Source organism: Orbicella franksi, chromosome 4 (assembly GCF_964199315.1).
Source record: "Orbicella franksi chromosome 4, jaOrbFran1.1, whole genome shotgun sequence".
Taxonomy (NCBI): Eukaryota; Metazoa; Cnidaria; class Anthozoa; order Scleractinia; family Merulinidae; genus Orbicella; species Orbicella franksi.
This window is the reverse complement of record NC_138148.1, coordinates 31,899,418-31,913,213: the sequence shown is the minus strand read 5'-3', so window position 1 is coordinate 31,913,213 and position 13,796 is coordinate 31,899,418. Positions and strand designations below refer to the sequence as shown.

The 13,796-nt window shown below is 36.7% G+C and overlaps 2 protein-coding genes across 2 annotated transcripts; one reads left to right on the top strand and one right to left on the bottom strand.

The window, feature by feature from the left end:
- Positions 1 to 31: 31 nt before the first annotated feature.
- Positions 32 to 5,454, top strand: LOC145484012 (calcineurin B homologous protein 1-like). The gene is made up of 7 exons (XM_081462605.1): positions 32 to 185; positions 285 to 357; positions 2,452 to 2,541; positions 3,065 to 3,180; positions 3,661 to 3,722; positions 4,092 to 4,214; positions 4,948 to 5,454. The coding sequence occupies exons 1-7, from the start codon at positions 119 to 121 to the stop codon at positions 4,999 to 5,001; spliced, it is 585 nt and encodes a 194-aa protein (XP_081318731.1). The 5' UTR covers positions 32 to 118; the 3' UTR covers positions 5,002 to 5,454.
- Positions 5,455 to 8,048: 2,594 nt separating this feature from the next.
- LOC145484011 (vesicle transport through interaction with t-SNAREs homolog 1B-like) lies at positions 8,049 to 13,765 on the bottom strand. Its single transcript, XM_081462604.1, has 8 exons — positions 13,570 to 13,765; positions 13,433 to 13,491; positions 12,850 to 12,960; positions 12,523 to 12,588; positions 12,130 to 12,223; positions 11,090 to 11,160; positions 9,816 to 9,877; positions 8,049 to 8,851 (listed from the first exon to the last, which is right to left on the bottom strand). Exons 1-8 carry the CDS (start codon positions 13,667 to 13,669, stop codon positions 8,746 to 8,748), a joined length of 669 nt encoding a protein of 222 aa, XP_081318730.1. The 5' UTR covers positions 13,670 to 13,765; the 3' UTR covers positions 8,049 to 8,745.
- Between the last annotated feature and the right edge of the window lie 31 nt (positions 13,766 to 13,796).

Genomic DNA, 13,796 nt, shown 5'->3' with positions numbered 1-13,796 from the left:
CAAGGAATTAGGAAGGGTTACAAAGCATTATTTTCGCAGCGGGAGTCGATGTTTGTCGCTGGAAATATGTCTTCTAATTAGCTTGTAAAATCTTGCCTTCAACGAACTCAGGTTAACGATGGGGTTGAAATCCTCGACTCTTTTACAAGAAGAAGATATAGAAGAACTGCAAAACGAGACTGGTTGTAAGTTGAAAACATTTTGCGAGAATCTCACACTAAGTTGCCGGCTCAATCTCACTAATGTATGACTCAACTGTGAACTTTGTGCTTGATTTTTCACAGTTTCGCCAGATCAAATCAAAAGGCTTTATAGCAGATTTACAAGTCTTGATAAATCAACCAAAGGAACACTGAAGTAAGGAATCGAGTTTGCATGCATGTTCTCGCTCATTGGCAGGGTTAAATGCAAGCATTAGCGTAAACTTGTAACTCCATATCATTGTATAAGCATAAAAGATTAACTTATGCGGTAGTGGGAACGGCCGGACATAAGGATAAGCATAAAAATATCAAAATCTTTTCTTCTAGCGCTTGTGCTTACGTTGCTATTGTGTCCAGTTGGGGCATGTTGGCATAAGCATAGCTACAGTGTAGCAAAAGCATAAGCAAAAGACTTCCAGCCAATCAGCAAGCACTTTATGCTTATTTCAACCACATCCTTACTGAACATAACACTGACATAACTAGACATAGGTATAAGAAGAATGATTATGCTTATGTCGCCGCCGTCCTCACTTATTCATTGTGTGGTTCCAGAAAATATCCATACCCCCTCCACAGAGGGTTTTTTTCCAGTTTGACCCCCCACCCCCCAGGATTTTCCATTCCAAGGTGCTGCATGGTTCTCCCCCCACCCCCTGGAATTTCCATGATTTTTCTACTCGGGCCGCCCCCGACCCCTCGGAAATTCCGTATCCATAAAAAAACAAGACTACTCATTGATTGTTATAAAATTTAGCCACAGCTGTTTGTGGTTACATTGTAGACAAAGACATACTTTTCCATGGTAGACTGCAGATGCGGTGCATTCCTTCATGTCATGTTAAAATGTTTGAACCAGTGTTTAAACTAATAAACAACTGACTTAGAAGCGCTTCACTCCCAAATGACATTGCAGCTGACTTTTTCTTCATTAAGGGAAGTTTTCATACAAGAATCTCGTAACTTACATAAAGCTCTTTTAAATAAGCAAGTCAAAGTTTTAATTTATGCATGGTCAAAACAACATATCGAATTACTATACACATGCAGTATAGTCATCACACAACATTTTTTCAAAACAGCTGTTTCCCAAATGTCGCTTTATTATTTTTTTTCACCAAAGGAAAACATCACTTGAGTCATATGCTTTGTCTCTGTAGTTTATAAATGATAGTAAATTCATTTTATGCCTTAGTTTTTTGAATTGTCATACATTTCATATGTGAAACACGCATTGTTCAGTCGGTCTATAAATGACTGAATGAAATCTTGGCTACCACTCCAATTACAACACTCTTCGCTGTCCATGTTTAATTATAGTTCAAGACAAATGGCTTTGAATCAACTTTGCTCACTTAAAGCAAACTATTAGCTACATGGATAACAATGAAAATATGAGATAATCTAGGTATGGCAAGTCTGAAACTGGGTATAATTTTGTATGAGTATCAAACGAAATAAACAAAGTATGAGTCTCATTTAATTGACAGCATGATTAATGCTGGAAAAAGCATCTGAGCTGCATTTAAGCTAAATACAGCACAATCTTCACAGTATAAAATATCATCAACTTCATTGTTCATGTATTGCTGCACCTCTTCGTTGGCATTTTGTTCAACTTGACACCCAACAAACATGATGCTCAGGATTGCTGTCTGTTGTGCGACATCAGAAGGAAAATGGAAAATATATGACAAAGAATCTAACATTTATTTCAACCGATGGAACATTTCTGTTGGGTTGGTTATCTGAATCAATTGGGAAAGTATGGTAGTGTTCATTCAACCACATTTCACACCCACTGGAAAGAAAACTCTTTGAGTAGCCCCCCTCCCCTTCGGAAATTACCTCTTTCAGACCCTGCTACCCCTCGGAATTTCTGTAACCCTCCATTGGGGATTGGGGGGGGGGGGGGTATAGATATTTTCTGCAACCACACATTAAGGAGAATTGATAGTTTGGTCTTGGTGCTTGAAGGCCTGCTCATATTACAAGAGGGACACTGGAAACAAACATTTGACATTTTGTTGTGTATTTCTTCTTCATACGAACATAAAGGGACAGCACTTTTATAGTGTAAACATTCTTATCCTTTTGTTGTTATATTCAGCACTTAGTAGAGAAATTTATCATAAAAATGTCTACCAAAAAAATTGTCAAGTGTTCCTGGTTCAAGTCTCTGCACAGTTATTACACATGGTTGCATGTTATCTGATTGCAAGTGTGTGTTTTTTTTTCTCTCAACCAGCCGTGACGATTTTATCCGTATACCAGAATTGGCTATCAATCCAATTGGTGAAAGAATCATAGATGCCTTCTTCATGAATGAAGACAGTCAGTAAGTGATATCATCTTATTGTCACAAACTAGCCTTTTAATATTAATTGTTTTTAATACTTAAGCCGGTTTTTGCAAGAAGAGCAGAAATGTACTGATAACACTGAAATAAAAGTTTATTATGGTGGTGGCTGTTTATTAAGACTGAGAGTTTATCACAAGTAAACTGATTTACATTACATGTAGTTCCTATCAGGCTATCATCAAGAGTTTGGTTTTATTATACTGGATAACCATTGAACAGAAGACTTTCAAAGTTGTTGCTACATCAGTAGCACCTTTCAGTGCAGTAAATGTCATAAAATGTTTCAGGAAACAAAAGGTTTTACTTTTTTTGTGATGAATATCAAGAAATCTTGGTGATAAGTCGTGAACATAACATCTTGGTAACAAAAACAGCTTCAAATTTTAGTGCGTCATACAGTAGAATTTGGCCTGCTATCTTATCCAATCCCACTAGCATGTGTAGTAATTAAAAGATATGACTTATGTCTTAAGAATGTGAAAATGTTTTTTTTTTTAAGGGAGAGTGGTGAAGAAACTTGTAACTTCAGACAGTTTGTAAAAACCTTAGCTCACTTCAGACCTTTTGATTCTTCGAAAGAAAACCCGCTCAATACCAGAGAAAAGAAGCTAAAATGTAAGTTAGCTCTCATGTAATCGTAAGGGTTAACCCTTACAGATACCTGTATCCCACATTAACTCTTACCTGTAGTGCCATTTTGTGTTTTAAACACACCTTCATATATAGCTCATTTAGCCAGCTGCTGAATCGGAAAGTAGGGGCTTGGGGCTTGAGCACACCCATCATTTTTTCTAGGATAACAGGTGTGGTCAGGCTTATTAGGGACAGATGTATCACATGGGTGCATCGTCTCCAGAGGTTCATCACATTTTCCAGCACACAGTGGGATTGTCACTTTTATTTAGTAGAGGGGACAAATGGGCTCAAAGCCTCTCAAAAAGCCCTCGAGTTATTTTTTCAGGTTTCTTTGGATTAGTGCATTGAACTTTTTCATCACTTTGTAATTTGTCTAGAGTGTATGTACATGACTTGTATACAATCATGCCATATAATTCCACCCATTTTGTTTTACATTCTTTGTCATTCTTTCCTCAGTCACCTTTAAAATCTATGATCTGGACAATGATGGGAAAATATCCAAAGATGACCTCATGCAGGTATGTAATGTGTGGGCAGGTGACAACCAAATTTAGTGTCCATCTTATGTTTTTTACTGGTAACTTACTTGAGGACGTTGCCACGTTATTGGTGATTCATTTCAAATCTACTATTTGTGACTTTTCCCTTCTAAACAAACAGTCCAAAACAATAATTGTGAAATGTTAAAAGGATTGTGTGTTGAAAGCGTATGAGTCAATCATTTGTACATACATGTGCATGTTTAGATTTATAAATGCATGAACACATGGTATTTATCTTTAATGCCACTTGAGAGATTAGTTTCTAAATTAATTAGTGTACTATGATGCACCCTCCAAAGCATTCTATCATGGTTGTCATTATTTTAATTAACTGTTATTGTTAAGGTCCTTCACATGATGGTTGGTCGGAATATCAGTGATGAACAACTTGGTGGGATTGCTGACCGTGCAATAAATGACGCGGATACAGATAGAGATGGTGTTATCTCATTTGATGAACTTAAGAGGGTGAGTGTTTCCTAATAACTTAAAGGAACTACATCACAGTTTGCACATCTTGGAAAGTTTAGCCTAAATTAATTTTTTGAAGTTTGTCATTTGTAATCCATGTCAATCTTCTCCATCCTTAACCATCCTTGTTCCTTTATGGTTTATCCTTATCTCTTTGGTGTTTTTCTTTCTTAGTAAACTATTATTTTCATGTTTCCTTTATTCAAAAGTAATTTTATATGTGGTCAAAGTAACTCAAAGAACTGCAACTGAGAAATATTTTTCTAACTCTTGATGGCCCAGAAGGATCTTCACTTCAACTCCAGCGAATATTTGTAGCCTGTAACAATAAAGGGGATGCATTTTGATGTTGCATCAAATTTGTTGAACATCATGTATGTTGTTAACTTTACAGAAACGGCAGGGGTTTATTTATTCTGTTGATTTTAATTGAACTGCAAGTATTCCTATACATATCGGTTTATTAGTCCCTTTATCTTTTTTAACTGATTGAGAAATTTGTTTCCCTGAAAAATGCTGTTGTGCAGTGATGAAAATGTTGGAATAAATTAAAATAAACTTAGTGTTTGTTGTTATCTATTATATAACTACCCTCATCTGTGCAATCACACTTAAAGAGACACTATAAGCTTCATTATTATTTTTAATGTTTGAACTTAAGGTGGATTGCAGGTTGTTGACAAGTACTAACTTTATCATTGTTGATGATCAATGTTCTTTCTCCATCTAGGTCCTCGAAAATGTGGACATGAACGCAAAAATGAGCATCCGATTTCTGGCTTGACTTCCTGAGAAAAAGCGGGTTTTAGAAGCAGAATATTGAAGAAATTTATGTGATACTTCTCTTTACTTATTTATCTTTCCAGTTCATTCAGATCATGAACTCACAAGAAAACCCTACATTCATTTGGACATGAAAATCAAATTAGTTGGCACCAGTTATTTAAAAATCTCCAGGAAGTACTAAATGGTATTTTAAATTTAACTAGCTCTGACTCATATTTAAGCTGTAGCATGATCAGTTAGTATCAAGTTATTGGTTAATGGCTAATTAGTGAAGTGAAATCTACACCCATTGTACAGAGTTAATGATTCTTTTCATTGAAATCTAATTTTGTGCAATGTCAGATATTCTTTGTCAGAAAGTAATTTTGTTAGTTGTTAATAATATTGATTGCTGTACAGTAATAGTAGCCAAATGAATGTGATGAAACAATAAAATTAGATTTGTAATTTGTTTTGGTTTTTCTCTTCTTTTCTTTACAATGGATGCCCTTCAGAGCTGCTGCCCAAGGAATTTTTCAAGGAGCTGTTTCAACCGTTTAGATCAGAATTTAGGAGCCCAAGCTATTATTTTAGGAGCCCAGGCAAAAGGTTGCTGAGCTTGATCTGCCATGCCACGCAACTATAAACAAACCCTGATGTACTACGATTATCAGTTGAGTAAGGCGGGAAGAAAGTTTGGTCACCAAGTTTTAACGTAAAAATCGTGTTGTTGTCAAGAGCAACTGGCTCTGTATCCATTGACAACTTGTCGGCTTTTAACGTCATTGGCAGCAAAGCGTACGAGATTGTAGGTGACGCAACAGGTGACCAACTGCTGTTGATATTGTTACCAATGGAAACAAAGTAAGTTGCCTGTGACAACACTATAATTTTAAGGCCAAAACTTCGTAACCAAACTTGCCTCGTGCCTTACTCAACTGATAATCGTAGTATATTGAAGTGCCAAAGGACTGGGGAAATGTTTTCACCATGCTAGGTCGGGTTGCACCACCTGGCATAAAATTCATTGTTGGCAGAATATTTGTAGGGGTTTCTTGTAGTGGGCTTGCACTGTTTAAATGGTTGGCGAGGTGCATAAAATGACTGCCTAGTAATTGGATGCTACTGAAGGATTAGGAAAGGTAGAATTCCCTCAATTGATTTTGCTGATGCCATTCACCTGGGTTTAATGAATTTAATCCCACGAAATATTTATTATGCATTTACAGCAGGAAGAATAATGTTATCAAGTGAAACACAATATCACGAGAGGAGGTCCAAGAGATGGAAGAATAAGTAAAATCAGAATGAAAGTCCAAATAAAAACAAATTATGCACAAAAATGAAGGAAGAGTGTCATGACCAGGGTCACAAATCTGATTATTACATTAAATTAATGCACTTCATTCTTGTATAAACTTGTTCTCTACTTCCATTAGATTTCCTATTTCAAAATTTAATGTTCTATAATTTTCCTGATATAAAAACAAATTCTACATCAGGCATGAATTATTTAATTCCTATATGTATGTACAAAACAAGATGCATTTTAAAGATGTATTCATATTAATGTTGGACTGTTTGAAAGATATACCTGATATCTTTTGCTCCTCTACAAGCAGGCAAACACTTTGATTGGTGTATAAGGTATTTTGGGGGCTGTTTTGCTGTTAATACCCACAAATTATTTTTTGTTGCATGCTTTGCCATGCATGCAAGTATATGAAGAAAAATTATACTAGTTTATTAATTTTTTTATATTTTTCTGAATCATGCATTAGTTGTTGTGCTTGCCTCAAAAATGTTCCAGAAAATTCACAATAATGTAAGAAGTACATGTGAATGATTCCATTTTAACCCTTTGAATACCAAACTTTCGCCAAAAAATACTGTTTTCAACGGTTTAGTCAGGTTTTTGTAGCTGCCATGACACTAACTAAGCCTAAGTTTTGCTAACAAAAGCTTTTTTTTTACCAAAAGGGGAGATTTTTTGAGGATTAGGTACAAAATTGAGCAAAACTTCAAGTCTGGGCATGCGCATAAGCCAAAATTTGGACTTTTTTTTTTTTTTTCGGCCATTAACCGTTCTCAATTTTGTTTGTTGGCCCTTTTACATGTACACTGGCTACCTTTTGCATTGTATGTTCTTTCTGGCTGCAGTGAAAAGTTGGATGTTAATTACGGGGCAAAGCCTAGAAATGGACCTTGATTAATCATAGGCGTTGTGGACCATTTTACTACCGTTTTTTGCACCAAAACTGATAACATTTTTCGATTTGCGACAGAATGTCGTCGATATCTAAACCTGACCATTGTGCGGAAAGGGCTAGCCTAGCACTACTATCTGCTTATCAAGAATATCTGATGACATTTAAATTGATGACGTCACAAGTGGTACAAAGAGCACGACCATTAATTATGCATACATGTATATGCGTAGTTGGTATTCAAAGGTTTAATAATCTAGAATGTATACTAGTTAAAAAAACTCAGGCCCATTTGTTCAGAGAAGGATTCCTCATGCTGACCTGAGGTTGAGAATTGAGTATAATTATTATGCTTAGGTACGGAAAAAAGACCATAATAATGCAAATTTGGATTCATGAGGCCTTTTCTGGGGTAAAGGTAAAGTGCTTTCAACATTTTGATCCAAAATTGTGGGTTGCAGCAAAAGAGATGATCTGTTAACTGAAACATGTTGGTCTACTTTACATAGTGTTTCAATTGCTGAGTCATGTTGGACAAAAGGTGCAGCTACATCATACAAAATGTCCTGACAAAGTGATCAAACAGATCCAACTTAGGGTCTTTTCCCCCAAAAATTCATTAAGTTCAATAGATTATATTGAACCATAACCTCAACAAATTGGTATTACTATGGGTAATCAAATGGTGATGGGTGAAATAAGGAAATAATTTCATGCATGTTTTGTCAAAGTTCTAAGAATAATTAGAATTTCGGCAAAATGCAATTGAAATTCTTTCTTAATTTTACGATTACTGGTGCACCATTTGATTACCGTTTAATATCATGGGTGACAAAGTACACTTGCAACCATGGGGTTTTTGACTAGTTTATTGTATCAAGAAATTTCATGCCAAACATTACTGTGGCAATTTTACAACTTCACAAGTGAAACTATGAATTAATGCTGACATTTTGCACCAAAATTAAGGAGTAATTCATCCCCCATGATATTGTTAAGGAGAATAAAATACCTGAACAAAATTAAGACTGGTGTTCCAAGATCCACTGGCCAAGTCTCAATAGTTGAGATTACCATTGATAATTACTGTATAATTAGCATTTTTCACTTGAGTGCTGAAAGTGATTCACAGTTGCTTTGGTTTATTTATGTTACTACTGCACTTGATTGGTTGAATTTAATCTCTTTCCCTCTTTTTTTCCCTGGCTTGCCCGCAAACTTTTTCCCATGATTTGTGATGGCTATATATGTAGCTGTTTTGAGCTTTGACTAGTTCACTTGATTGTCTGGGCATATTACCTGTGATTGGCCAGTGATTACTTTGGTTTTGGTGTTTCAACACTCAATTGAAAATCACTCCATTTTTTATAGAATCATAAGTATTATTTAGAAAAATACATAATTTAACAGGCTACATACAAGCAGCTAGATCCCCTGCAAATATTACTACCTATGATGCTATTTCATGGTTATTTTCATCACCAGTGCCACAGGCTACTGTATTTGATAATAATTTGCCTTCATGACGTATGCAAAGTGATGAGAAATTAACCACTTTAACTCTTTTTACTCTTTTTAAAAAATCTTATATACACCACAGCAGCGAGGATGGCTAATTCAACCAAAATGATACACAACAGGATCAGCTTGTTTGTAGCAATTCTGCAATAAAACCAGAAAACAAAATCAACAGCTAAAATACAGCTGCAATATTATGTAATTTTATTAATAATACTTCTACACATGTACATGAATCGTCTTTTAATGGTAGCCTTTGTACATGTAGCTGTTGGGATTGTTCTCCCGGTTGCAAAATTTGGTAGCAAAGGAGCAGCTTAGTTGTAAGTAAGTAAGTAAGTAAGTAAGTAAGTAAGTAAGTAAGTAAGTAAGTAAGTAAGTAAGTAAGTAAGTAAGTAAGTAAGTAAGTAAGTAAGTAAGTAAGTAAGTAAGTAAGTAAACTTTATTTGATAAGTAGGTTGTAGAGGGGATTTGGCAGCCGAAGGGCTGATGTGGACCTACTATAAACAAAATATAAAATTTTACAAACACGAAAGATATTAACAAAAGAATCCCCAAAAAGGGTTTTGAACCACAAAAGGATCTGTGTGAGAATGGATAGGAAACCAGTGGTCTCTTGCGGCTAGCATCACTTGGTGCGACTTAGCGTGCATGGCAGACATTCGAAGGGCAGGGTCATGCCGTGCACACAAAGCTAAAACTTCTAGATATATCAATGACTGAGGTGGCTTCTGCTATAAGTCTAGTGGATTTTGGAGGTGTCCTCACCCTAACAAAAAATTGTTTACATTGTACGTTTCTTTTTTATTATGTGGCAAGTGATTAATGACAGTGATGAGGGAGTGGGGAATACAAGGAGTGTGAAGCACAATATGAAAGAGGAGGGAGGGGAACCCCTCCCTCCCCCTCCCATTGTGATTCTCATGTTCTTGCTTTTTGTGTCCCCTCTTCCTTCCTTTTGTGTGCTTGCTACACAGGCCAGTCGCAGCTTTGCCGCTTAAGCACTTGTGTAAACAACAGTACCACTAAATATGCAGGCTGCCATCTAAAGGGCATTCAAGTAACTAGATGAAAAGCAGTATGATTATGAAAAAGGTTTACACTTTACCTGATTGCCATGCTATTTAGAATTCTCTTGCTTTTGCCCAGGTCTTGATCAACATCCTTGAGCTGTTGTAAAAAAATTAAAATCAATATCAATAATTCAGTTCGGCTGCCCGAGAAATTGACCAGAGAAATGTCATGCTGATGATGAGACAGTACAGAGATCAGTCTACTGCCTCTCATTACCTGTTGTTCAATTTAGTTTAGGAAGTTTTCGCAAGGAACAGTATTAACCAGGTCAGATGGGTTTTTAATAAGGGTGGGGCACTGGGTAAATCGATCGGTTGTGAGGATGATTTTGCCCACCTGGTTTGACCATCTAGAGGAGAGATTTTTCCTATAACAAAGTTCAGTTCAAAACCTTTTGCCCGCCTGTGAAAACCAGTTACCCTCCTGCTGCGAACGTGAATGAAACTCCTGCAAGTCAAAGCACTAAGAAGAACTCTTTTGGCCCCTCTGTTTTGACTCAAAATTCTATGCCTATATATTTAAGAAAGCTTCCAAAAAATGTCTTTAAGAGGAAATAAAACAAATACTTTTTGAAATTCTAGCTTCAGAAGACTGTTATATTGATCTTACAGAAATTGTTCAAAAAGTAAAGCTGAATTTATTTTCCGCCTAGTATGTATTCATTAATACTCAATAATTTCGCTTTAGTGTATCTGTAGTCTCTCGTCATAACTGTTGTTAATTATTATTTGTGATATCATTAGTTTATTAGTTGTCTTTAGTCATTGTTGTCAATTCTAGTCTCTTTAATTCTCTTGTTACCTTCAGTTGTATTTAGTTGTACCTAGTTATATATTAATAACTCATCCAAACATGACCCGCCTAGATTAGCTCAGCTATCCGCGGGCATGTTATAATTGTAATTTTAATTTGATAACAAATAAAATGTATGTATGTATGTAGGTAGGTAGGTAGGTAGGTAGGTAGGTAGGTAGGTAGGTAGGTAGGTAGGTAGGTAGGTAGGTAGGTGTATGTATGTATGTATGTATGTATGTATGCTGATGATGAAGCTCTACAGATCTGAGTAGTATCTCTGATCGGTAACTGTCGAGAAAGAAAAACCAACCAAAGACATCGGACAGAGCTCTCTGAAGTGACTTGTCCATCTTCAGTATTGTATAGATGTTTTAGGTCATATCTCAGACATCTTTCGAGTATGGGAAGGACTGAGTGCACAAAGACAGAGACTTGTTTACAGATGCTATAAATAAATGTAATCAGTGCAGCATGATAAAAGAAGCCAAAAAATTCTGAAATCCATGTCCTTACCCTGTCTCTAGTCCTAACAAGGGCCTCGCGTTGATCACCTAGTTCCTCAATTATTTCATCACCAATTTGTTCTAAACACAGAAACAGAATATTGTGATTTTATCTTAGATATGAACATCAAACCTTTGAGACACTGATGTAGCACTGTCTACAAGACTACCTAGAGAGGGTGACATAAGTAATTGAGACAGTTGGCTGAATTGAGTGCTAATTGCAATATTTCAATTATTCCATTCCAAATTTGGTTGACATTGAGAACAGCACTCCCCACCCCTCCCCCCCCCCCCCCCGGTTTTCAATGCTGTACAGGAAAGAGGCAAGTCTTAGGGATAATAAATCCAACATTGTCTTGCGGGAAGGGGTAGTATCAACAGGTGGAGGGGAGAATTCATCTAAAGTACTCTAAAATAGCACCTTTGTCGCCCAACACATTTGTCACCCACTGCAATGGTCATGTTCACTATATACTACCAAACGAATGCAATATTTTCTCCTACTACAAATCCATTGACCATGACAGAGCCAAAACATTGCTCCCAAGACTAGCAGCAAATTACATGTAGTTGACACATTACTGACAGACACACTGCTCAAGATACTACCGAACCACTGGCCAACACTCCATGAAAACATTAGCTGATTAAGTACAATGTACCAATAATGCATGGCCAACATAGTTTATTTAATACCAGTAAGTTGAATTATTTTCCCATTTTGATTGGTCCTTATGCAAGATCTATTGCAGGACAGACTGTCATTAACATTTTTTAATTGCATCTTTTATTATATAAAGCATATACATTAGATTCCATGTTGCCACGTATCTCTCCAGTAATTGATCACAGAAGACATCAAAATGTGGTAAGAACATCAGCGACACACTTTCCTGACAACTTCTGTACCACTTTTTTATTCTCACCACATTTCAAGTATTTGCAATCTACTACTGAACAGACATATTATTTGCTAAGGAGACATGCCTATATTGATAAAATGCAAGTCAGCTGATTTACCAGTCTAACTTGATAATACTAACTTACCAGTTTCCACAGCAACCCTGGTTGATCTTGCAATACTTTCTGTGGCTCTGTTCAAGGTCTCTGTTCCTTGTCGAACCTTGTTTTTCTGTGCAGCCTAATCAATGTTAGCAAACAGTCACACAATCAGCCCTGGCAAAATGCATCATGTATAGTAATAATGTTTAATTCCGATCTGCTGCTTAAGTAGTTCTGTTATCATGACTAATACATTTGTAACAAATCCATTTCTGGCTTTTGCTTCCTACTCTGTACCCCTCTCTCCCCCCCCCCCCCCCCTGATCCTATATACAAAGGACAAGGGGTGCTCATCATACCTTTCAGGGAGTTAAAACGTGGTTTCTGTACCTCTTAGGTTGTTCAGCATAAGAAAATAAATGAATGAAGTTGGCATACCATTGGGTCTGCATCAAAGAGTTCTTCTCTCCCAAATGACACATTAACTTGTCCACTTGGTTTTCCCTGTCGGCAATACAATGGAACTTATAAGTAAATTACTGATACTGTCACATGTAAGATTTACATGTATATTAGCACATTAAGTCTGTTCAAATCTTGCCACTCAGTGCTAGGGCTTATGTTTGGTTTCTTTTGCATGAAGTGACTAGAAGTAATGCTAATTCTCCTCCTCTGCCCCCTCCCCCCCTCTGCATGGGATGCAGAGGGGGAGATGCAGATTCCAGATCCTGTGGAAATTCACTTTGTGAAAACCTCTGATCTTACCAAATCCTTTCTCAGTTTATCAAAATCTCTTCTGTAACTGCGTATTTTTGACATCATGGAGTTTCTATAGGTCCCTGGAGCTGAACTGGCTTCTTCTTCCATCTCCTCCATCTAAGAGAAAAACATGATTAAAAACACATTTTCAAGTCTCATTTTTGTGTGCTTCTTTCTGATTTTAGAGTCTACAGTCGCAGATTTTCAAACATTGGTCGTGCGTCTCCACAAATCTTTTATGTTACCATTTGTTACCCGTGAAGACTCTAAGGATCCCCCCACACCCACCCCTCCCCTCGGCCAGTGACATTGTGTAAATAATCACTGGGACATTGTGTAGATAATCACATCATGCACTCACGTGACAAGTCTTTGAAACAGACATTTCTGTTAATACATAAATCAGGCAAGAAGAAACACACATTTATAACGACGTTATGCAAGTAGATGAGCATAAGCAAATGATGTAACAATAAATGAAACTTTCAAGCTTAAGTAGAAGAAAGAAATATTGGTTTGATTGGCTCTAACTGATACAACAAGACATTTGCCACATTTACGTGAGTTTAACTTTACATTCTATACTCACTATTAAATTGGCATCTTCGATCTTCTTCTCAACTTCTCGAATAGTGCTTTTTCTCAATTCTGAAATAGAAAATTTGCTGTATGGCTTAGACTTAAAATGTTCAAATCACGCAATTGAAGCTTCAATTTGGCACCTACCTCCCGATAACTTTGGAATTTTGTTAGTTATTTTCCCTGCTACATCTTCGTGCAGAACCTTTAGTTCGTCCTCGAGGTCTTCAAACTTTTCAGAAGACATTGTGAAGGCCTAACGAATGACAAAAACTATATTTTTTTGACCCAAAACCCAACCCGACCCGGTGGATGCCTCTGTAAGGAAAACGAAACAAATCCCGCCCGCAGTATCAGAAAGTCAGCGTAAGTGC

What these genes read in the sequence shown, in the direction of transcription:
- LOC145484012 (XM_081462605.1), top strand. Translation starts at nt 119, where the DNA reads ATGGGGTTGAAATCCTCGACTCTTTTACAAGAAGAAGATATAGAAGAA. An exon ending in TTCATGAATGAAGACAGTCA is followed by an intron (nt 2,542 to 3,064) that starts GTAAGTGATATC and finishes TTTTTTTTTAAG; the next exon opens with GGAGAGTGGTGAAGAAACTT. An exon ending in CCAAAGATGACCTCATGCAG is followed by an intron (nt 3,723 to 4,091) that starts GTATGTAATGTG and finishes GTTATTGTTAAG; the next exon opens with GTCCTTCACATGATGGTTGG.
- LOC145484011 (XM_081462604.1), bottom strand. Translation starts at nt 13,669, where the DNA reads ATGTCTTCTGAAAAGTTTGAAGACCTCGAGGACGAACTAAAGGTTCTG. An exon ending in AATTCCAAAGTTATCGGGAG is followed by an intron (nt 13,492 to 13,569) that starts GTAGGTGCCAAA and finishes TTTCTATTTCAG; the next exon opens with AATTGAGAAAAAGCACTATT. An exon ending in TTGTTAGGACTAGAGACAGG is followed by an intron (nt 9,878 to 11,089) that starts GTAAGGACATGG and finishes TTTTTACAACAG; the next exon opens with CTCAAGGATGTTGATCAAGA.